The sequence below is a fragment of the Stegodyphus dumicola genome, chromosome X1 (assembly GCF_044657685.1).
Source record: "Stegodyphus dumicola isolate Sdum_Otavi_A_Nest chromosome X1, ASM4465768v1".
Classification (NCBI taxonomy): Eukaryota; Metazoa; Arthropoda; class Arachnida; order Araneae; family Eresidae; genus Stegodyphus; species Stegodyphus dumicola.
The window spans coordinates 135956724-135982697 of record NC_140780.1 but is presented as its reverse complement, the minus strand read 5'-3'; the positions used below and the strand labels follow the sequence as shown (position 1 = coordinate 135982697).

At 31.9% G+C, this 25974-nt stretch overlaps 1 protein-coding gene across 7 annotated transcripts in view; it reads right to left on the bottom strand.

Annotated features, from left to right (window-relative positions):
• Positions 1-1266: 1266 nt before the first annotated feature.
• Scgalpha (sarcoglycan alpha) overlaps positions 1267-25974 on the bottom strand; it is a 146068-nt gene continuing 121360 nt past the window's right edge. For 4 of the 7 annotated variants that reach the window (XR_015038550.1, XM_085807768.1, XM_085807769.1 and 1 more), the window contains 2 exons: positions 19774-19839; positions 1267-12627 (listed from right to left, as the gene is read on the bottom strand). Coding sequence is in view for 3 of the 7 variants with exons in the window: in XM_085807768.1 (XP_085663894.1) it covers positions 12585-12627; positions 19774-19839 (109 nt within the window). In the remaining 4 variants the exon portion in view is untranslated. Of the gene's footprint in view, positions 12628-19773; positions 19840-22427; positions 22538-25974 lie in introns of those variants that run through there. The other 3 variants (XR_015038549.1, XR_015038552.1, XR_015038551.1) reach the window with 2 other exon arrangements.

Here is a 25974-nt window from a genome sequence, read left to right as displayed (position 1 = left end):
CCACGAAGTGCGGAGGTTGCCGTAATGACTTTTTGTATTTCCCCACGCTCGCATTGTGTCTACGATGTATCCAAATCCCTCCATGGGGTTTACTGGTGCTGGTGGAGTCTTCGATGTTGGAATTTTCTTGAGACATGTTCCTTACTTTTGTTCGGTTGCCACTATAAAGTTTAGATTTTTTTTTTCAATCATAAACTATAACTAAACTTTAGACAGACTGACAGTGAATAATCGCTACGTCTAAAATAACAGCTTGAGAAGAGTGTAAAAGACGCTCTATTTTAAAGAACATAAGGCTAACTTGGTGCTTACAACTCAGCCAACCACTTGTGGTGAGATAACTTACAGCATATTCAAATGCAAAATTTAAATTCAAATAAGCTAGTAGCCGAAAACTACACAAACCAAATAACGCGAAGTTGGCTCAAACCTTAACCGGCTTGACCATACAACTATCGGTAATTATGCTGCAAGGCCGAATACTACAAATCTTATCTACTCTAGAAACATAGTAACGTGGCTTCGAGTGACACGCTGTGTCTTACAATCTAAAACCTCACCTTAAATACACAATATCTAATTTGCATTCTGGAGGGAAAATGGAATAGAGAAGTGACAGTAAATACCCAAAACATAAAATAACTGGATAATTAACATAAAGGAAGCTAACATATTAATAAATTTAAAGAACAAATACCCTTAATACACCGAAATACGAAGAAAATTAGCTAAAAAATGTAAAATTGCCCCGTTCCCCGCAAAAAAATATATACCTGCGACTAGAATTCCTCAGATAAATCCAGATATGATTAAACACCCAAATTCCAATAAGAACAACAAATACGCACAGCAAGGATTTTATTGCACGAATAGCTTCTTTATTCAGTTGCTAAACATCTCAAACTAGATCTGTTTAATGTTAACTACTATTTCCATAAACAATTTTGAAATTAATAAACCGCAGCAGTTCAAAATTTGCTAAGCTGACAGGTTTACCAACTGCAATTAAAGTCAGTTAGTGAAATCATTTGTTTCATATTATTCCATTTTAAACAGAAATCTTCCAAACAAGATAACACAGGAATTATACATTCCCCCCTTTTGGTGGGGGGACAAATAATATATTTCGCCATGTTTATTATTGAGTCTTTGGAACACCAAATCCAAAAGAAGAAAATACATCATTCAAGATATCATGTATTTCTTTTAAAAGTTGCATAATGCATTGACAGTGTAAAGAAACAAAATGAATTATGACACAAGATATTCATGTTTATAATTACTTTTTATTTTTGTTCACATTAAATGACAATTCGGTATTACAATGAATTTATAAATATTTTTTTTAACTCAGTAGGGTTTTTCTTCATACAGTACAAAATAAGAGTAGGCATAAATACAAAGTTGGACTAGCTATTATTAAACAGACATATAGTTTTATACTTCTGTTTGATAAAAACTTCCTGTTGACAATAATAAGATTCACATATGGTTACATACTAAAAATCACACTACTTTATGTCTACTTTCTTTAATAACTGTTAAGAGTAGAACAATATGAACATCAAAATTAAAACTGTCAAGATCAGCAGGAAAACGCGGCACAACGCCTCTAATGGGTAGTAACTAGTTTAAATCTATGAATAAATTTATTTTACAGGATGTTTCACAGCTATGCCTACGTAATTCAGCAAGAATATGACAATGAATTGCTGTACAGCAGCGTTTCTTAAAGAGTGTTCTATGGAACTGTGGGGTTCCATGGAGATCGCTCAAGGGTTCCACAAAACTTATATGCTTTAACTAACCTTCGCTTCCACTTACTAATCTAGATAGTCAATACAAATGAGACTGTCCAAAGTCATAAGATGTGATGGAGCCATTGGGACATTATTTCATATTTTACAGCGGCCATGCCGGGGAACCACCCACAATCCTGGTAATGATGATTCCCCAGCTCATTTCTTTATTGATCGCTACACATGCAGAATACCAGAGATCTAGAAATATAGAGGTATCTCTCAGGGTACACACATACATATATATTAAGTTTTTGCTTCCCGATAAAATTTATTGCTTCTTATAGTAACACACAGCACATACTCCTCCACAACATTAAAAAAAAATCTGATGTGTACACCACATGACTTCCTCGTACGGAATATTAAAATATACGCATTTTTTTCTTGCATTTCATTTAAACTTATTGAATTTAATTAAATCTACTTCGTCGATAGCATATAAACCAGAACAGAATAAATTCATTCTTCAAAATTCACTATATTTATTTACCATAGTGACACTGGCGTTAGGTTCACTTAACAGTGTTATATATCATTCATTTTATAACTCAGAATGCACAAAAATTATATTATCTGAAGAATTATCTAATCGTTGCCACATGTTGTATTCAAATACTATAGTAAATCTAAAACAATGTATAAAAGAAATGAAACAAATATAAAAAAAAAAAAAAAAAAAAAAAAAAAAAAAAAAAAAAAAACAGTTTTTCACAGACGATTCAGCGCCGCTTACCTAATGTGCATGCGCTACTCCTAAACAAATACAAAACACGCATTTCCTTGAATTTCATTACAGATATATTTCTCATTCAATTAATTCAGTTCTCACTTCGCGGCAAGGCAAAAATACATAAAAAAATCAAAATATCTTCCATAAAAATTGTAAGTTACAGAAAAGCATAAAACATTAAATGTAGCTAAAGCAATTACAATTTTTTTTTTACAATTAATATTAGAGTTTCTGCTCAAAAACAAGCAATTCGGCCAGCAGCAAGAATTCAGATTTTTCGGTGCACAAAAGTTTCCTTTTGGTCTCACTCGGCAAAAAGACACTGAAGATGCAGGAAGACTGACTATTCTGCTAAGTTTCAAATGGAAACAAATATGGCTGCTATGGCAAGAAAAATTAGGCTTAGTCGCACATAAACAACTTTTAAACTGTTGATAATTCTACAACTATTGCATGCAGACTAGATAAAAGCATAAAAACCTTAACCAGACGATAAGAACAACATAATTCAATCATTTTTGAAGCAAAAAATGCACAATTTACCAACTATAATAATAATAATAATATACAAAAAACAGGGCTGAGTAACAAAATGTGCACAACTACCTTTTATAGCAGTCCCATATACAAAATTTCAACGTTCTGAGGCTACTCGTTTTTGAGTTATGCAAGATGCATATCTAAGTGCATACAGACAACACGAAAAAATCTCTTCTGAGTCCATTTTAAATCAGTTTTATAATTCGTTTGGAGAAAAAGAGTCCTGTATTCTGTCCTTACGTATAGATGTTATGCAAAAACATCTTTAAATTGCATTCGATAGTGGTCAAAATGGATATTTTCGTTGAATTACGATACCCAGAATTTTTCATGATAACAATACTGCCTTTACTTCGAACAAGGAAGTAATAAACAAAACATCTCGGGAGCCATAATGTAAATTATGAGGAAATCCAAGCAGGAGAGCATACAAATCTTAATTTTCCGCACACAAATACAAGAAGAATTAAAACTGTGGACATATTCTATCACACACATCTTCCAAGTGAAATATTATTCTAGCAAGTGATCCGTAGCAGAAGTTTGCTGAGTCACGTTTATGTATTGAGTGCCATGTTATTGAGAGCAAATACAAATAGGCTGTAATATTGTCTTAGAAATTTTAAAACCTAGAAATTGCATTAATAATTTATTTGCATTTTATCTTCCACAGTTAACAATATTATCAATGTCAGTAAAAATTAAAATTATATTTGGTCTTAAAAGGTTTTTGATATTTTGTTGCAGAATGGTACGTTGGCTTAAAAAAGGCACTCTAAAGCATTCATTCTACTGCAGAACTTGACTTTTCTGCTTTGGATTCAACAGCTAGCTCTTCTTCCAAAGATACTGATGATAGTAATGAGAATAATACAAATGAAATCACCCCAAAAGAATTTAGGTCAGTTAATGCTTCTATAAGTAATCAATTCAAAATACACTGCTCGACATTGAAAATGAAACACCAAGGAGTGGTCAGAAATTTATGCAAATTTTAGAGTAGATGCACGTCACTGAGTTATGCGAATGATGTGAAATGTGCAGCTCTCTGATGCAAGTGAAGTAAAATACAAGAGAAGGAACATGCAGAATAGGCAATTTTCGTGTCATTATTTCTGCAGACAAATTGTCGAAGAAAACTGGTTTTTGTCCCGTGTATACGTGTAATAGGAGAGAATGCCAGGCTGCCGTCAACGAAGGCACTTCCAGCAGATAGACGATTTTACGAGGGGTATGGTGATCGGACTGAGAAGGGCGGGTTGGTCCTTACGTCAAATCACAGCTGATACCCACATGGATGCAAGCACGGTGCATCGGCTATGGCGAACATGGTTGGAACAAGGAAATGTGGGAAGAAGGAGGCGTGCAGGGGCAGCCCATGGACCTTACAAGAAATAGACTAACCCAAACGGATTTTCTCCCTCATCTGAGGCGTTGCCCGCTGTCACCTTGATAACATCCGGAGGAGTAGGGACGACTTGCAGAAATTTAATGTTGGTTGCCTATTGCAGCGTGTATAATTATTAAGAAAGAGCTGGTTATAGCGCATCATTTCACAAATTAGAATTTCTACATATTTTTATTTTTGAAATTTAGATTGATTTAAAAAAAAATTAGCGTATTTATCAAGCATAATTAACATTCCAAATAATTATAAAGCTATTGCATGCTTTCAGGGCTGGATATTTTTTTAGCTTTTCCTATGTTGTAAGAAAATTTGTAACTACTTCTTTTAGAAAATAATATTTTAAATCTGAACTAATAGAAAATTTCAAACAAGCAATTTTCTCTTGCAATTTTTATGCTTTTTATTGGTGTAAATAAGAACGAAGTACTAAAATATTTAAAAACAAATTTTTGAAAGTTTTGTTTAAAATTCTAAATTGTGCTGCTTTTTTTAAATTATAGATGAGTATTATAGCACAATTTCTATAAAGGAATTTTATTTCAATTATCTTTCATAATACATCATAGTGATAAACACTTTTAACGCCTTAAGAATTTTTATACATTTAATTCTAATATTAAAATTGTATTTAACCGTAATAATTAATTTTGCTTGTATTTTATAGTGATTATTTTTTTTAAGTTTAATTTTAGTTCTGCATAAGATTTTTTTTTTATTTATTGTTAATTTATTAGCCCAAAGGGGCGGTAGCCTAAAAAGGCTCTTAGTTTCGAAGCGGCATTTTGCGCTTTTTTACTATAAATGTCCGTGTCTCCTTGCAAATTGTTGTTACCAAATGTTATAGCCCTGTATTATATGTAAAGAAATTAAATAATGAAGAATTTGCATGAATACATGTATGTTTCTCGCACTGTGACAAAAACGACGGTATCTAGAGCCATTAAATTTTGAATAATGTAATCCTCCACCCGAACATGGGTATCTGGACGGCCGAATTTCGAATTTGTTTTAATCTATTTCACATTTTATAAAACTTTAACGAATTTTTGATTAACAAACTCAACGATTTCAGAGCGAGCAGTGTACGGAAAATGTTTTATCTCCAGTGCGGAAATTCTAAAGATATGCTGTTTTCAAATGTATGTGGTTTACGGGGAAAGAACATGATATTCAATAAATATAGGTAACACAGAAAACTTTAAAAAAAGGTTCCTTTTGGGCGTAATATAAAAGCTGAGTGCTTCTAGATTTTATTTTATCTTTTTGTTTTCCTTCATTACACTCAGAAAAGTTTATGCTACAAATATTATAAATTACTAAAATAAATTATCCACTTTAATGTTAATAATTTAATCATTATACAATCAAATAAATAATCTTTTTTTAATGTTGTTATAGTTTTTAAAATCACTGCCTGAAAATGTTCATTAAGTTAAAAAAATATATATACATATATATATATCAGATCTTGTTTAATTTTACCTTATTTATTTCAAACCATCACGTACTATCAGTCTTATTTAATTTTACTTTATTTTTACATAAAACTCAAGTTCATAAATTTTGTGGTTAGAGTTTTTACCGTTTTACCAAAGTAAAGATGTTTGTACAAGAATAACGCATGAAAAAAATGAGCGAAATGCAGGAAAAAGTGCTTTAATGAGATATATTAAATCCTATTTGTAAAAAACTGTGGCTTTCATAATCTCATCACTATACAACGTATCACATTTAATAATTAAAAACAGTTATGTGATACAAACGCCATAGGTTTCAGTGTTAAAATAAATCAGATCGTCCCTGCTCTTTCTTGCCGACATGTCGGTGACGCGCGCCCCGCCCACTGGGTTAGTCTATCTCTTATAAGGTCCATCGGGCAGCCAGAGTGACGTCAGCAGACGTGGATCGACGCATCCGCCGACAAACTGTGGCGGTCCCGCACATCACTTGTACCGCGATTCTGCAGCATGTGCAAGATACCCTGGATGTCGCCGTGTCGACCAGAACCATTTGAATGTGGCCTGCACTCACGGCGTCTGTTAAGAAGACTGCCATTGACCCCACAGAATAGACGCCAATGTTTAGAATGGTGCCGGATTGAAGCAATGTGGATGACAGAATGGCAAAACGTCGTGTTCTCAGATAACTCACGTTTCTGTTTATCCAGTGACAGTTGCCACATACGTGTGTGTCGTCGATGTGGAGACCAATCTAATCCGGCAGTAACTGTGGAACGCCCCACCGTGCAACTACGTGGCATAATGGTTTGGGGCGCTATTGCCTACGATTCCAGCTCACTTCTAGTTCATACTCAGGGCACTATGACGGTCCAACGCAGTTCGCAGGTGTTCACAGGCGCTTTATAAGCATTTCAGTGCAATAACCGAATAGTTATGACACAAAGGACGCATTTGGATGATTTTTTACGTGGTAGAATTATTGGCCGTCTGGAATGTGGGCGTACCCAACTGGAAGTAGCAGACGAACTTGGAACTGCCCAGAGTGTCATCTCCAGGCTTTGGCAACGATTCCAACATGATGGTAATGTTAGTAGACGTTACAGCACAGGTCACTCCAGAGTTACAACGCTGAATGAGGACCAGCATTTGGCAGTTACTGCAAAAAGAAACAGGCGGAGCACAGCCTCAGACCTGTCTCGTCAGCTCTCTTCAGCCACTGGTACGACAATTTCAAGGCAGACCATGTACAGACGCTTAGGGCAGATTGGTCTATATGCTCATAGACCTGTCAGATGCGTTGCACTTACTGCAACTCACTGTCGCCTGCAGTTAGCCTGGAGTAGAGAGCATGCATTGTGGATACCGCAACAGTGGGCTTGTGTGATTTTTCCGACGAGTCCAGGTTTAGCTTGCAGTCTGATTCTTGCCAGACTTTCATATGGAGAGCTCTAGGTACCTGTTACCACCAAGAAAACATCATTGAACGACACCGTTACGGTGGTGCAGGAGTGCTCGTTTGGGTGGAAATATTCTGGGTTCCAGAACTGACCTGCATGTTCAAATTGGAACCATGACAAGCCAAATCTATCGGGATGTCATTCTGGAACAACATGTACGTTTGTTTCGGGGCACCATGGGCGCACAATTTGTGTTTATGGATGACCACGCCTTTCCTCACCGTGCAAACATTGTAAGCCGTAAGCGAATGCCTTCAATCGGGGGATATCACCCGTATGGACTGGCCAGCATTATCACCGACCTTGAATCTAGTAGAACACGTGTGGGACATGCTTGGCCGACGAATTGCAGCCTGTCAACCTCCTCCTACATGTCTACCGGAACTTCGGAGAGCATTGCTTTTTGAGTGGTGTAATATCCCCCAAGATCAGGTCGATAATTTGATACTCAGCATGCCTAGGCATTGTACGGACTGTATTGCATCATCTGGGAGACATACAATGTATTAACAATCACACCAACAATGTAATCTTGGTTTTTTGTAAATAGGTTTTTTTTTTTTTTGTAATTTGCTCCAGGGAGAAAAATTGCTAATTTTTTAATAATATCAAAATATAGCATCTTTTTTTGCTCTTTACCTTTTATTTAATAAATAAGCTTTACAAATAAGTCAAATTTGTTTTGCTTCTAACTCTTCCTTTGCCTGATTTTGCATTATCCTTAATTTATGGACATGAGTGTAAATAGCTAAGATCCCACTTTCAAATGACACGGTAGCTCAGCACATTAGATATTTAGCAGCTAATATAAAGAATGAATCTACTTTTCATCTGAAATCATACAAATTTTCACTATGAATGGATGAATCTACCTGTGTAGCTGAACTTCAAATATTAACTGTTATCATTAGGTATCATCCCAAAAATGCATTATTGGAGTATCTTCTGCTATGCAAATCTACCATCATGTACTATCTGAGTAGAAACATTTGATCTCCTAACTTCTTTTCTTGAAGAGAATAAAATACTATGTAATAACTGCAAAGATATCTGCACCGACGGAGCAAAGGTCATGAAGGGCATAATAAATGGAGCTGCACAGCTCATTAAAAATATTGCCAAACACTGTTGTAGTAGGCACTGCATGATCCTTAGGCAGACACCTGCTGCAAAAAATTATCCCCCAGTTATAAGATTGCTGCTCTTCATGAGATCGTCAAACTCACGATTTCATAAAATCTCAGCAATCAAGTAATTGCTTATTCAAAATACTGTGGGAGCACATGGAAAATGTACACACATCTCTTCTTTTACATAATGAAGTGGAGAAACGATATTAACTCATACTTTTAAGAGTTTTTTTTTTTTTTTTTTTTTTTTAAACATAATTTCAAATTGAAATTTGATAAAAACTGGCTGCTTAAAATTGCCTACTTAAGCAACATTTTTACAAAGGTTAATGAAGTTAATTGAACCCTTCAGGGTAAAAAAAAATGCAGTTACAGCTCATAAAAAAAATATTTGCGTTAAAAAATACATAACTTTGACAATTCACGTCTGCTCCAATAATTCCGACTGCTTCCTGACAATAAAAGACTTTTTAGAAGCAGAAGGGGTTGAAACAGGGGAGATATTTTTTGAAGAAATTATTCAGCACTCGAAAGGTTTGAATGAAACTTTTAATCAGTATTTTACAAATGAACAGCAGATTAAATATCAGAATGAGATGTAGATTAAATATTTATTTACTGTCAATACATAACCTTTGACAATGTTATCAAAAGAATATGAAACTATTATTGAAATGAAATCTGATTCATTGTTGCAAGAAAATTTTTAATTAATGACATCAGTGGAATTCTGGTAGAGTTTAAAAGACAACTATCCTCAATTGGCACAAAAGGCCGTGTTGAAACTTTTACCATTTACAACCATGTGTGTGTCAAAAACGGGGTTTTCAGTTTATGTATCAACAAAAAGTAAATATCACAACAGATTTGATGCCAAAACTGATATGAAAATTCAACTTTCATCTATAAAACCTGATATTAAGTATATCTGAGATAATAAAAAGCAGTACCACTCATCTCATTAAAATTTTAATTTAAAAACCTTGTTTCAAAACACTTTTCTAAGTTGTTTCGAGATTTTTTTAGGTTCATTTTGAAATTACTTTTTAAAGCAAATAAATATCATTTGAAATAATTGTCATTTTTGTTGCAAAAACAGTGAAATATGTTTAATGTGAAAACGCTTAAGAAGAAATATCGATTAACGCAAAATAATACAACAGTCCCCACAAACTACCATGTATTTTCACACATTTCCCCCCTTAATACGAAACAAAAATCACTTAACATGAAAAGATTCCCTTCTGGAAATGAACAAAATACGGAAAACACCACCAGCCGTGCAGGCAAGACTTAAGAGGGGTGTGAAATGAAAAGAGAGATGGTTTCACATGTTTTGTAGAAAGGAGGCTAACTTGGCTTTGAAATACCTTGCCTGTGACACAAGCCAATTTTGTTTATCTAAGCAACTTTCACCCTCCACCCCTAAAAATGCCACATAAAAACATCTCTCACCAGGAGTACATAGTCGTGTTAGTAAAAACCAGCGAGTTTGGTTTGCGTCTTCTGTTCTTTTTCCCTTCTTTAGAAGATTTTTTTTTACGAGCACAATGGCAAAGAGCTCAAGGGGAAAGCACACTACTATTTTGCTTAAAGTGAAGATGGAGCTTAAGGCTGTTGATCAAAAACAGAAGACAAAAACGGAAATCTGTAAAGATTTTGGTATTGCTAACTCTACATTGTGAACAATAGTTAAACAAAGAGAGCAAATTACAGAAATTTTTTAACAGAGTGAGGATGAGCCAGAGCGAAAATGGACGAGAACAGCCAAGCACGAGGATTTAGAGACGGCCTTTTATTGTTTGGTTCAAACAAGTGAGATCTCAGAATGCTCCCATATCACGGCCTTTAATGCTAGAAAGAAGCACTGAACATGATAAATAAATGGGTATTTTTCTGCAAATCCAGGCTGGTAGGAACATTTCAAGAAAAGAAATGGCATAGTACTAAAAAATGCTTGCGGTGAAGCTAATCCAGTTTTACCGACCATGACAGTTGGTTTCAGTCTACGTTCCCTTTAGTACTTGAAGAATATGAAGTGAAAGATGTCTTCAGCGCTGACGAAACTCAGTTATTTTATTGCTGTTTACCAAGTAAAACTTTATCGTTTAAGAAACAATTGGGTTCAGAGGGAAAACTGTCTAAAGAAGGGATTGCGGTATTGGTAGGATGCAGTTCGGATGGTTTTGAAAAACTACCCCTATTTGTTATTGGCAAAAGTTTGAAACTGCAGCATTTTAAGAATGCAAGAACATTATCAGTCAAATATACTGAAAACACAAATGCATGGATGGTAGCTAGGATTTTCCCTGATTGGATCGTAAAGTTAGATAAGCAGTTCTTATGAGAAAAACGTAAGGTTGCAATGATAATTGTCCGGCTCACTCCAGCTATTAAGTTTATCTTTTTTGCTTCCGAGTACAACAAGTGTCTTGCAGCCTTGTGATCAAGGGATTATACAAAACATGAAATTTTCCTACTGGAAGACACTGCTTTGAAAATATTTACTCGCTATCGAAGCACATGAAGATTTCTCGATCAATTTATTAGATGCTCTTCATATGTTGCATTTTGGATGGAATTCAGAAACTCCAAAGATGATTTAAAATTGTTTTCGTCATGCAGGGTTCTCAAAAGTATCAAATTCTTTGGTGCCAAAAGAAATGGAAAAGGAGGATATTGAAACTGAGCCAACACCTAATGAAATTGGTTGAGAAAGTTTCTGTATTATTGGACTCTTCTACTGCATCATCGGAAAAATTCGTTGCAGTAGATGATGATAATGTGTGTACAGCCCCAATTACGGCAAAGACATTTTGGAGTTTGTTCAAAGCTCAAAAAGCTGTCATTAATGCAGATTCAGATGATGAAAATGAAATGAATGCAGCTCCTGTTCCCATGTCATCCAAAATGAGGAACACCATGAAAATTATGCGCAGTTATTTAGATGCACATTCCAATGGTGAAATGAATAACAAAATGGACATCAAACAGTTTGATGATAATCTGATGCTAAAGCAGACAATGCAAAGAAAACTATGGGATTATTTTCAAAAACTCAAGAAATATTTGGTTTAAAAAAAAAATTGAAAATTTTGTGTTAAAATTTCATTTGTGGATGTTTTTGTTTCATTGATTTTTATTAAATACATGAACATACACATATCTATGTAAATAAAATATACTCTAATAAACTTATTTTGTTGAATATATGTTTTCCTTTTTGCAATATCCTTTAACACAAAAAAATATTTCAGTCCCCTCAGTTTCGTGTTAAACGATTTTCACTGTAATCCATTTACAGAATGTTGCATTAAAACCATTCTACTGAAGCAGACTAGGTGTTTCATGATAAAAATAAACTTTGAAAAATGTTCCACATAAAAAAACATGATTAAGAAATGCTGCTATACAGTATACCCTACTTTGTAAATGTCAGCTTCATGTCATTTCATTTTCATAACAGATATACATTACAATTTGTTTTCATTACGTCATTAACGTAGAATAAATTTATAGACTATATTTTCACTCCTATGAAGGAAAAAAAAAATGTGAAAACAGACTTGATGCCTTTTTTATGCATTAGTTGCCCGAACGTATATAATTTTGAAAGTGCAAATAAATTCTAGGTAAGGGTGCAAGGTGAGTGCCCACAGATAGCTGTATGAGATTTAAGTAACAAAACCTACAATTATATTTCAATCCTTTCACATCATTTGTAAAATTTTTACTTTCAGCACTGAATTTCAGCATACAGATATAAAAGTTGTATACATTGCAATATACATGGCCTAATGAATTCAAATTACAGTGAAAGTTAGCAGATCCTTCTCTCTCTCCAACATACTTGTCTCTTGTACCTTCCTATCACTTTAACATCTAACAATTAAATAATCTATGAACTTCCACGTGTATTACCTCACAATTTTTGGAAGCTGGAGCTACACTGCATTTCATATGAACATTTTCTTTCATAAAACAGAGGTTATCTATGTTGCAAATCATAGAATCATCAAAACAATAAACCCCATTACATATAAATGCATAATGCACACTAATGAAGACACTGCACCACTGCATTTTGTTTTGGTACCAAACTAGAGGGAGAGAAAAAACATTGACATACTATGCGAAATGCAAAACATGAAAAGCAAGTAACACAGAGAAGAATAACATCAACACATTTTTACATACAATTACAAACATTAAATTAAAACTAAACAGGCAAAGAATGAACTAGAACGTTGAAGAATTTTAATGAAATTATTTAAAAAAATTAAGTAAGTAAAACTACTAAATTATTTTAGACCGAGTTGGAAAAGTAATATGCAAAAATAGTAAAAAAAATAATGAATACATAATTCTAATTGCAATATGGAAAAAGCTGCATTATCATTGTCAGATTCCTACTTATCCAAGTAATGCAACTTAATTTGCACCAAAATAGAAAAGAAATAAAACAATTCATTATGAATTTTATTTACGCCAAACTTAAATCTTTAAAAAAAAAAAAAAAAAAGTCATTGTTACACATTGTTGGTTTAGGATTAGATTGGATTATTCAATTATGTCAAAGCACACGAGGGCTATCTGCCTAAAGGGAGGAATGCCTTCGTGGAGGCCTTTCTAAGGGAAACTGGCTCGTATACACGTTACACATGGGGAAAACCATGAAAACGCCCATGCAGCCAGCCCGTTCGTGGGATTTGAACCTCGGACCGAACTACCATTGTTCAGCGTCTTTACCACTCGGCCGCTGGTGGCCCCATTGTTGGTTTGAAAACTAGCCATAAGAACATAAAGTCGAGTTACTATTGGCGATTTCTGATCTCGCCAAGAAATACCGGCGAAAAAAGTGTTGGGCATTTTAAAGAAAAACTATGACTTTAAAGTGGGAGGACTTCAATATGACATCTTTTTCTTGTGAAATCAGTTTTCTTCTCAATTCCAATTAGTTGTGAACAAGAAATTAATTATTTTAAATTATTTGTACCTCTGAAAATTAAAAATGACACCCCAACATAAAAAAAAATTTCCAAAACAAAGTTAAAGCAATTCTAATTATTCAGATAGAAATTAAATGAAATACAAATTCATAAATTATGAAAAAAAGTGTAAAAATGGCTAAACTGCCAGAATAAAAATAAATAAGCCATTAGGAACTGTACATAATCCAAGCAGAAATCTGAAAAAAAAAAAAAAATGAAAAACACACATTATTGGTTAAAAAGAAGCTAGAGGAAAGTAAAACCGGGTGATTATTGGCGATTTTTAATCTCGCCACGAAATATTGGTGAAAAAAGTGTCAGAAATTTAAAGAAAAACTGTTATTTACAAATGGATAAAATCAGTTAATTCAAAGCGAACAGAAACATAATTGATTTTGCTGGAAAAAGATGTCATATCATAGTTACATTCCTCCACCTCTTGAAAAAGTTTGAATCTGACAATGATAATACAACTTTTTCCTTATTGTAATTAATATTGTGTATTTTTCATTACTTTTTTAATTTTTCATATTACTTTCCCAACTCAGTCCAAGATAATTTAGTAGTTCCATTAACTTTAATAATTTGATTAAAATTCTACTTTCTAGTTCAATCGTTGCCTGTTTAGTTGTAATTTAACGCAATTACGTAATTTTTTTGACAATCTTAGCAGCAAATGCACAGAATTTTGTTTTTGAAAATCCTAGTCATATAATTTTTTTTAAAATTTTTATATATATAATCAAGAGATAACAATTAAATCAGATAAGGTTTCTGAATGACAGGAAGAATACAAATCAAAACTAAAACAGAAACAAATATAAAAAATAGTTTAAAATTCTGTGTTCTTTTTCAAGAAGCAGGTGAAAATTTTTCAACAAAGCCACATTTCAAAATATTGTAGCTGATAACAATAAATAATTCCAAATGCAAAGATAAACAAATTTACTGTAATTTAAAATAAAAATGCAGGACCATTAAAAATTGTAATACTCACACATTCATTCATGTTATAAAATAAATCAAAAATGCAATTAAATTACATTTAAAACTTTTAATATTCTTTTTAATAAATCCACAAGGTATAATCTTCTCAAGGGACCCTAAACAAATAACACTGTATAAATGTTAAACAGTATAAAATAGGAATTCTTAAAATTAGAAATCAGAAAAACAAGTAGACAACTCAAAAGCCATTGGCTAAATTAATTATTTTCAATAAATATTGAACCTAAAAAAAGGCAAAGCTGCTAAAGTGCATTTGCAAATCAAAAGGAATTGAAATTTTAAAGGCAGATTTTAAGGAAGCAAAGAAGAACGCATGTTATTTTAGAAGATAATTACCTAAAAGTAAAGCAAATAAAAATCTTTAAAAATAAATTTTTGCATCAAAACGCTTCCATATTGTGGAAAAACTGTAGAAAAGAATGGAAGGCTATAAGCCTAAACTGAGAAGTATTACAAAACAAAATATGCCTAAAATTAGGGGGGTAAAAATCAAATAATAGATGGAATGAAACACAAAAAAGAATTTAAAATCTGTAAAAATTATGTTTCTTAATTTCACAGTGAATGTTCCACAAGACTGGAACAAAAACTGGCATGAGGTGTTGAATCGAGTTGAGTAGTAGGATAATAGTTTGATAAAATCGAAAACAAAAATTAGAGAACTTTGTTGAACTGCACGAACTCCTCTGCAAAAAGGATTATACGACTTTAATAATCTTAATTTTTAAATTTCTAAACTCTTATTACGTATACATATATAATTAAGTTAAACTATAATTAAGGAGGCAAAGAATGAATTTCAAAAGTTGAAATTTATCTAGATCTTTGCATTTTCTAGCTAAGGAGAGCAAAAAATGAATTTAAAAAATTGAAATTTATCTAGACCTTTGCATTTTCAATTACCAAGAAGTAAGACTTCTAGAGATAAGAGAAGAGATTTCAACTTTCCTTCAAATAAGCTTATTGACTGGAATATTAACATCTCAAAAAACGTTATAGGAAAGACTATCTATAATCAATTACTTCGTATCAAACACATTTGTACACAAGTTGAGCAACCGCAGAAAGAATAATTTTACTTTCACAAACTTTGATTCCTAATCAAGTACCAAAAGCAATTATTGAGAAACAGTATATATAAGCTAGAGCAGTCTATGAACTATGAATGTTTTATCACATAATGCAACCCATTCTTAACCTAACAGGAGGAATTAAGGAGAATGCGTGAGAAAGATTCCTAGACTGTAAAATAAGTAAAATTTTCCCCTACATTTGTTGGATTAATTTTCTCACATCCTTGCTTTCATTTTAACTAAAAAATGCCCAATTTCGAATTCTGAAACATCGCTTTTAAGGCAGAAAAATCACGAAGACTGTTACTCTGTTCTAAAATTCTTTATTTTCATTTTTCTTAGCCTTTGCTGGAATTTAATTACATAATGCATTTGAAAATTAAACTTTTTCTTTAAAATGTTTGAAACTTCTTTATTCAATATTTCTTAGCCAGATTCAAAATCGCCAATAGTAGCCCGGATTTACATTCCTACTGCCGCCTTTAGCAACCAACCGTTTGTGAGTCCACCCCTTTTTTTGTTTTGAGTTTTCAGCTTAGGAGTAACTATTGATTTTCCTGGCTTATTTTCTTAATTTTTTTTTAATATTGATGTGGAACAGATTGAATTACACAAAATTTAACTTACTGTAAAAATTTCCAATCTTATCATTGTTAATACATTTTCGTTTATATACTTTTTTTTAATGGGCAGTTTAGCCCATAAAAAAGGAAAAAAGTATATAAATGAGTGAATAAAAGTATATATTTTTTCCTTTTCCTTTTTGAATACTTTATGAAAATATAATTCATTAAATTTCAATTTGAATGTTTCAATTCATTTACTTTATATTGGTAGACTGGTTATATAAGGTTGGCGTTTTTAATTTTAAGAGGTTCAAGTTATTTAAAATAATTAATTTAGGTGCCTCAGCTAATTGGAGGCAAACAGAATCTTAACTGATAATGGCAGAAAAAGCAGTAGTATTAGTGTGAAGATTCTTCCACCTCTTGAAAAAGTTTTAATCTGATGGTGATAATATAGCTTCACCTGTTTTATTTGCTAATGCTCTAGCAATTTTTCTAAAAAGGCTCTTCTGTTGCCAAACCTTTTTCTCTTTTCAAGATAGGGGCATATAAACAAGACATAGATAACAGACGGGGGATGTGAGAAGATATTAAAGACAACTACTAACTCTAATTTAATCTTTAGATGCTCATTTTCATTTGGCTACATCCCCTTCCTGTCTTAGAAACTACTAATATGTGAATCTAAATTGCATCATCTGAAAATTATACTGCATTACGCTGTAGGAATAGCATTGCAGATAATTTTTATCCAATCGCATTTAAAAAATACTATGTCTATAAATAGCTCCTTGCTGCAATGTACAGTCACCTTTCCTGAATTTTTCTTGCTGTTTGCGTGTGTCATTCTGCACTCTATGTCGTCCATCATATCAAAACATGATCAGTCACATAAAATTGTGGGGTACTTATTGCATCAATAATGATAATGTGAAAAGATGAATATGTGTAGGCTTAACATCCGGACATTCCTGATTTTTCAGTGCTGTCCGGGGTTGCAAAAATATACAGGGTTTAAGAATTTTTCGACTCATGAGGAGTTTTTTAAATTTTAGATCCATGTGTTCGTCATCTCATTTTTAAACATTCTCCTACAGCGGTTCATCTTTCAGCTAACCTTGGAGCAAGTGCTGACATTGATTTTGACATAAGCACGGTTTCTGGTTTTGCCACAACATTTTACTTAGTCACTTGGCAACACAACAGGGGCAAAGTGTGTTGTTTCTGTGTGTGAAGCAATTCGTCTACACATTTTTTGAAAATTTTAGCTCTACTCATTTTTTTGTCTCACTGCTTAGCAATAGGCAAAGGAAAATGTGTATTTAATACTAACCTGCAACAGGAATACAAGTTTTTGAAATTATGTAACAATGAATGCGTTTATTGCACGCTATGTATTGCAGAATTTTTTGTTGCATGCAAAGGACAGGATAATATTAAATACCACATGAAAAAAGCTATACATAGAAGTGCTATTAATGGTACTGCTTCAGTAAATTTAGATTTTTTTTAAAAGCCATAGACTCAAATGACAATAACAATGACCTAAAGTGTGCTGCTAAAGAAACTACATTTTCATACCACATTGCTAGATATGAACTCAGTTTCAAAACATCAGACTGCACATTTAAACTGGCTAAAAAGTTATACAACCCAAAATTTTCATCTGCTAAAACCAAAATAAAGCAAATTATTGTGTATGTTATTTTATCATTTATGTTTGATGTGTTCTTTGGAAAATATTAATTATGTAACAATAATGACAAACAGCTCGAACACACGTGAAGTAAAACTTGTTCTGACTGTTGCAAGATATTTCAGTCTTGAGGAGGGAATTTAAGCTAAACTTTTAAATCTCAATGAAGTGTCAGGGGAAACCGATCAAATTTTGACTCAATATCTTTTGCAGTGTGTGAAAAAATACAAACTTGAAGGTTCCTTAATTTGTTACCTGCAATAGAAAGAATACTTTCCATTTTTGATGGCCTAAAATCAAATTTCTTATCTTGTGACAAATGCCCAAAATTATTAATGATATTTTTTTTAATGTAGAAAGTGAACTGCTTTTGAAATTTTTATATGGTGCTCTACATTTATTTAATAATGTCATTTTGAAATTAGAAGCTAATTCTATCACAGCAACAGAAGCATTTCAGACATATTCTGAATCAATTTGTCAACTTCAGGACAGAAAATCCCAAAAATTTATATCATCTTCAGCCAAAGAATTGCTATATATTCTAAAAGAAAATAATGATGTTCAGGAACAAAAAATATTCTGAAGCACTGACATATTTTATAATCCTAGTATTCAGTACTTGGAGAATCAGTTTTGATAAAGTTAGTATGTTTCAGTGGATAAATTTAGAAACTGAAATTGCCTGGTCTGATTTATAAATAAGTGCCTAAGTTGTTAATGGAAAGTACCTAAGTTGTTTAAAAGATTACATTAATATTGACAATATTTGAGAGATATATATTTCTGAACCAGATAATTCAAAACCAAAGGGTAGACTGTGGTTCAGATTCTGAAAAAGCACAAGAAACTATCAAATAGAAGTCAAAAGAATTTTTAAGGTGTTTCAAAAGATTGATATTTAATGTTGCAATATTTCTAAAATTGTTAAATTTGTGATATCTTTGCCTGTGACATGCTCCAGTTGAAAGAGTTTTCTTAATAATAAAAAATATTTCGTCAGCAGAAAAGGGTAGACTTTCAGTATCTACTGTTAAACATCTGCTAAATGTTAAAATTAATTCAGAACTTTCTTGTTGTAAAACAATTTCTAGAAAAAGTGGTCTAGTGAAAGATATAACTGAATACATAAAGTTTAATTTTTCCATATAATGTAAAGAATAAGTAATTTCAAAAATATTACCTGGGTTGGACTCCCCCCCCCCCAAACAAAATATGGTAAGCCTAAATATACGTTCTCAAAATTAGTTATCAAGGAATAAAATTATGTGTTGTATCTAACTCAAGTCTTGTTTATTCTGTCATCACTCACTTCTTTTAATATTCATTAACGTTAACTAAATTAAAACAAGTACATAACATGTATTTAAAAAATTATAATAATACTGTATATCCATAATCAAGTGTGCTTCCCTAAATGAATAACTTCAGTAGTAGCAAAATCTAAACTTGTACAATTTAGATTTTGCTACTAAAGTTATTCATTTAGGGACACTGCACTGAAGCCCATGGATAACTATAAACAGCAGAGACTGAAGGCAATTATCTCTACTATTTTTAAAAATATCACCAGCAAATCATTTGTGGAATACACATTGAGAAAATGACCAATGCAAAGCCCAAAAGCAACCAAAAAGACACACTGAAATCAGTAAATACAGATTCGATAAAGAAGGTCTCGATACTTAACTTTCACTGGAGATTCAACTCACTAAATGACCGGAAACAATTGAATTTCCATATTTAAGGTAATGGTTGAGTGAGATTGAATTGAGAAACACAGTAATTATATTAACATAATGTAATAAATCGAAATCATAAAGCTACTTTTGTGATAAATTAGAACAATCCAGAAATCACTTATCAAACTCTCATGTGATTACACTTGTATATTTTTTTAGATGTAACTTACCATGAAGGACTATATGGTGGAGGAGGAGGCATTAAATTTCGCAGAGTTCCAGTTTTTGTTGCTGTCCTACAAGAAATAATAATGTACTATAATCAAAGTAAAAATTCACTGAGTTAGCAATTCACTAGAAACACTAAACTAAAAACTCACTGATCTACTTTTTCAATAGCATCATGACCTGCTCAGACCAAGAAATACATTCAACACATTTTTAACATCCCCTGTTACTGAGTGAGCAACTCCACTGTAGCAATTGTATGGTTTACACATATTTTGGAAATACGGATAAGTAGCTCTCACAACCAATTCTAGGCTACGCCAAAACTGTTCAATCAGAGACAGAAGAATTTGGGGACCAACATAATGCAACAAATTTCACTGCATTCCTCCAACCACTGAGCAGTTGTCCAATGACAAGGTGCATTAACTCGCTAAAATGGTACAGACATGCATGTAGATGCACTGAAGCCAGGGACACAGGTCAGCAGCAAATAGCAATCACTGACAACTAGTAGAATTAAGAAATGTCAGAAAAAGGCTTTCCCAAAATACAGAATTATAATCTATCAGCCTGTTAAAACCTAAATATTTAACCAGAGGATGCTGCTTGATACATTTAACACCACATGTGAACCAGGCCATTACTATGAAGAAGTAAGAAACAATGTTATAAGCATTTTTCTGTCTGTTAAGGGATCATTGTTATCTCCCCTTGATGTATGTAAGGCACTGTTTATATGCTTAAGCATGACCTTATTTACACACTATAGTCTTTGAATATAGAACTTCAGGAAATATAACAATGTATGGGCATGACAAAACAGGCACATCTGCACTGGAAAGTGAGCTGTGTATCAAAGTAGTTTCATGTGAAGATACCAGTCATGATGCATGTGCTCAACTTTAGCAATGATGAGACTACAGAATCTACTTTTGGCTCATCTCATGATACAGATTTTGTGAAATCTAGCAGTTTGTAGATGCACATTTTAAAAAGAGTAGCAAACTAGGCCAATATCTTTCAAAAACTAAACAATCTCAGAAAAAATAGTTTTAAATTGTAGCAAATCAAAGCAGCATGTAACGAAATATTTTATTTAAGAGAATAACAAAAAAGAACTAATTTTTGAACAAAATACTTTGCAGTTTCTTATGCTGAACTCATTTCTGTCTTATCAAAAGTTATTATGTAAAATAATGTTTCAAATTTACACAAGCAGACTGACATTTAAAATTTATTTTCGTACCCAAATGGAAAAATATATGAAATAATTTTAACATGCAAGAACATGGCAAGAAAAAACAATTACATTTGTTACTTTAATGCTAGTTTCAGCATTAAAATTTATTATATACTATGTTCCGTTTACTATTTGTTTTTCACGTACCATAACAAACAGTTTTTAAAAACTCTTTAGCTCCTGTTTCATATTATAGCATTAAATTTCAATAAAAACAGTTATGCACAAGATAGTAAAAAATTCTCCTTATGCCGAATTGTTGCACGAATTTCGCATTTTGTGTTTTAGTTTAAAATATGGGAGAAGGAATTTGTTAGCTGGCACAGTAATCACAACACGGCTGTATAATCAACCACATACAGCTGGCTAGCACTGGTCCTTCAGCTGAATGTCTATTCATGTTTCCTTTAGTCCTGGTATACCACTGGCATAATATTATGGTCAGTATAATACTACTGAATGATCCAACTGGTTTGTTATTCAAACATTTTATTCATTTGTTGTAGTTTGTATTATATTGCAATTTTACACAAATTTTTCTCACAATGAATGATGATTATTCAAAATGGTTTGCATAATGTTGGTCTGATCCAGCAAATGAGATTCAGAGAAATATATGGAAACTTAAAGAATGTTTGCCAAACCAGTCTAATACCTCTTGCACAAGATATGAAGGAGTACTGCCCTACATAAATAATCCAATTTCTGTACGGTAAGAAATTTCTATATCTTTTGGAACATGGAGTATAAACAGATACGCCAAGTTCATAATTATGTTAACATACTTGGAACCTGTCAAAATAAATTTAGAAAAAAGGCTAATATATTGACCCCCACTAACAGTCAATCCCAGCAGGTAAGAAGGTTTTACTGTCACACATGTTCTGTAAATGTATCATCCACCCAAACAGTTATACTACCAACCTTCATAGTGCAGTGTTGACATTCTGTAGTCTAAGTAAGGTATCAATACAAAGTATTCTGTAGTCCAAGCAGATCTGTCGATTGATGACCACAGATGCATAATGGATTTACTAGCGCATTCATCAGTACTGCCATCAAAATGAAAATATTTTGGCTCAATATTGTCAATGTTTGAAGTTTACCGTTTTTGGCAATGATAAAGCTTCTATGACCATCTCTTTTTGTTTTCAACATTGGCATATTTCCGAATTCAGATAATCATGGCTGATCCTCAAAAATTGTTGCCTATGAACAAACATCCAAAAGTGATCGCCATCTGAAAATTGACCCTCCATATTATTTTAGCATCTTTAGTTAGAGGACAGCTAGTGTTCTTCATATGGCACAGCAATCCCTAATATGCTATAAAATGCTTAAACATAAGGTACATACACCACATGAAGTCAGGTTGCAACCCACACTCATGGATCTTATAAGAAATAGACTAACCCAAACGGGTTTTCTCCCTCGTCTGAGGCGTTGTCGGCTGTCACTTTGATCACATCCGGAGGAGTAGGGACGACTTGCAGAAATTTAACATTGGTTGGCTATTGCAGCGTCTATAATTGTCAAGAAAAAGCTGGTTGTAGCGCCACATTTCACAAATTAGAATTTCTACATATTTTTATTTTTGAAATTTAGATTGATTTAAAAAAAATTAGCGTATTTATCAAGCATAATTAACATTCCAAATAATTATAAAGCTATTGCATGCTTTCAGGGCTGGATATTTTTTTAGCTTTTCCTATGTTGTAAGAAAATTTGTAACTACTTCTTTTAGAAAATAATATTTTAAATCTGAACTAATAGAAAATTTCAAACAAGCAATTTTCTCTTGCAATTTTTATGCTTTTTATTTTATGCTTTATTATTTTTGAAAGTTTTGTTTAAAATTCTAAATTGTGCTGCTTTTTTAAAATTATAGATGAGTATTATAGCACAATTTCTATAAAGGAATTTTATTTCAATTATCTTTCATAATACATCATAGTGATAAACACTTTTAATGCCTTTTATTTAAATTTTTATACATTTAACGCTATATATATTTTTATACATATAACATTTTTATTTAAATTTTTATACATTATTTTTAACGCCTTAAATTTTTATACATTTAATTCTAATATTAAAATTGTATTTAACCGTAATAATTAATTTTGCTTGTATTTTATAGTGACTATTTTTTTAAATTTATTTTTAGTTCTGCATAACATTTTTTTTTTATTTACTGTTAATTTAATTTATTAACCCAAAGCGGCGGTAGCCTAGAAAGGCTGTTAGTTTCTAAGCGGCATTTTGCTTTGTTTTACTATAAGTGTCCGTGTCTCCTTGCAAATTGTTGTTACCAAATATTATTGCCCTGTATTATACGTAAAGAAATTAAATATTGAAGAAATTTACATGAATACGATTATGTTTCTTGCACTGTGACAAAAACAACAGTATCTAGAGCCATCAAATTTTGAATAATGTAATCCTCCAACCGAACATGGGCATCTGGACGCCGAATTTCGAATTTATTTTAATCTATTTCATATTTTGTAAAACTTTAACGAATTTTTGATTCACAAACTCAACGAGTTCAGAGCGAGCACTGTACGGAAAATAACAGTTTTATCTCCAGTGCGGAAATTCTAAAGATACGCTGTTTTCAAATGTATGTGGTTTACGGGCGAAGAACATGATATTCAATAAATATAGGTAACACACAAAACTTTAAAAAAAGGTTCGTTTTGGACGGAATATAAAATTTGAGTGCTTCTAGCTTTTATTTTATCTTTTCTTTTTTTCCCTTCATTACGCTTAGAAAATTTTATGCTCCGAATGTTATGAATTATTAAAATAACTAATCCACTTTAATGTTAATAATTTAATGATCATATAATCAAATAAATATGATCGTTTTTTAATGTTATTAGAGTTTGGAAAATCACTGCCTGAAAATTTTCATTAAAATTTTTTAAAAATAATTATCAGATCTTGTTTAATTTTACCTTATTTATGTCAAAGCATCACGTACTATCAATCTTATTTAATTTTACTTTACTTTTATGCAAAATTAAGTTCATTAATTTTGTGCTTAGAGCTTTTACTGTTTTACCACAGTAAAGATGTTTGTACAAAAATTACGCGTGAAAAAAAAAATGCGCGAAATGCAGTAAAAAGTGCTTTAATGAGATATATTAAATCCTATTTGGAAAAAAATAAGCAATAAAAAAAACTGCCCACAAGACTTTGAAAACAATGCATGCTTTGTCTTCTAAAAGCATGTAACAGATTATGGGGAAAAAAAGATATTTTTGCTGAATGCAATACTTCTGAAAAAACATAAATATGGATGCATCTTCTGCTGTTATTAGCATTTGATAGATTTATCTAAAAACTCTCTTCCTGAATTAACTTTCTATGAGATTTATTAGGGAAGCTGAAAATGTATTTGCCAGAATACCCATAGCATCCTATATTAGCTAGCCAAATTTTCATATCTTTTACACGTTATGCAATCTACAAAATATACTTTTACAGTTCATTAATCAGAATATTATTGTTTATATTAGAATGATATGTTGATATTGTTGACCGAATTACGCTTATATGATTATATTAAAATATTATTGCAAATTATTGTTTTCCAGCACAAGCAATCCAATTACATTTTTAACAGTTAGGGTCATTTTTCAGCATTCATGTATAGTAAACACAAAGACTGAAATTAAAATAAGTAGATAAAAGGAATTTAAGAAAGTAAGTGGTAAAATAAAGTACAGCAAATGAAATGTTCTCTCAGTCTTTCATTAATTTTTCCTGGTTTTGACTATAATCCTGGTTTGAATGTATCATCTGTCAAGCAAAGCAATTGTAAATTCTTTTTAACCATTGCTTAAAGCATTATTCTGTTTCACCGATAATCTGAAGATGATTGAAACCATGTTCTATATTTCTTAGAGGTATTCCAATCCTTTTACATTTGCAGCATCTCTAATATTGATTTGACTTGGAGCAGAAAGATATTTAACAGTTTTCTGACACTGCAAACCTATGTTGAAATTACCTCATTTGTTTGCTTCCTCTTCTGAATATATGGGCATATCAAAACTCTTAACAATTTCAAAATTTTAGTCTTTCACAATCATTTGTTAAAAATTATCCTTTTCCTGAATATGTTCCTGTTTTCCTTAGTTAATAAAAGTTTATCAAAATTTTAACTTTTGCATTGTCATTCTCACAACTAAATTACAGCTGAAATGAAAATGGGAGGAATGCAGATACAAAAAGACATTCTCCTTAATTATGCAGTACCAGTAACAATACTTATATTCATCAAATTCAATTAGCTCAATAAGATAATTTTCAGATGTTAAATGATGGACATTATATTATTTCTAGAAATGAGATCAGTTCAAATGCTTGCACTAAACAAAGATATGTTTTGTGATCACAGTTTGTGTGCATTTACACAAAAATTATTCAGATAAGATGAGCTTGCTTGTGTGCATTGTAGTGTATAAAGGGGAAATATAATTTCTTTTTTAACCGTTTAAACTTAAAAAATTATTTGCTATTTTTAATGGATATCTGTGACAGAGAATATACAGTTTTAGAAACATGAATACATATTTATTACATTATCTTATTGCATACAGTTTTCCATGGTGGTATGTATGTATTTTATTCAATGTTGACTGAAATATAAAAAATGTCTAAACTAATGCTTTAAATTACTGATTCCGTTCTTGACTTCAGCGAATATTTATAAGAAATCTTATCAAACATAATAATTTTTTTTTTTTTTTTATTTTAGGTAAAAATTTCTGCTTAAAGTTTTTTTAATGATAAATAAGAGAAGAAATATATTACATTATTATTCAAAACATGCCAAGTAAGATATACCTATTCAGTCATTATTATACCTAATATCTTGACAAACACCGTTTTACTCATACAAATTTTTGACATTGAATACGATTAGCATACTTCCATAAACTTATTTTCA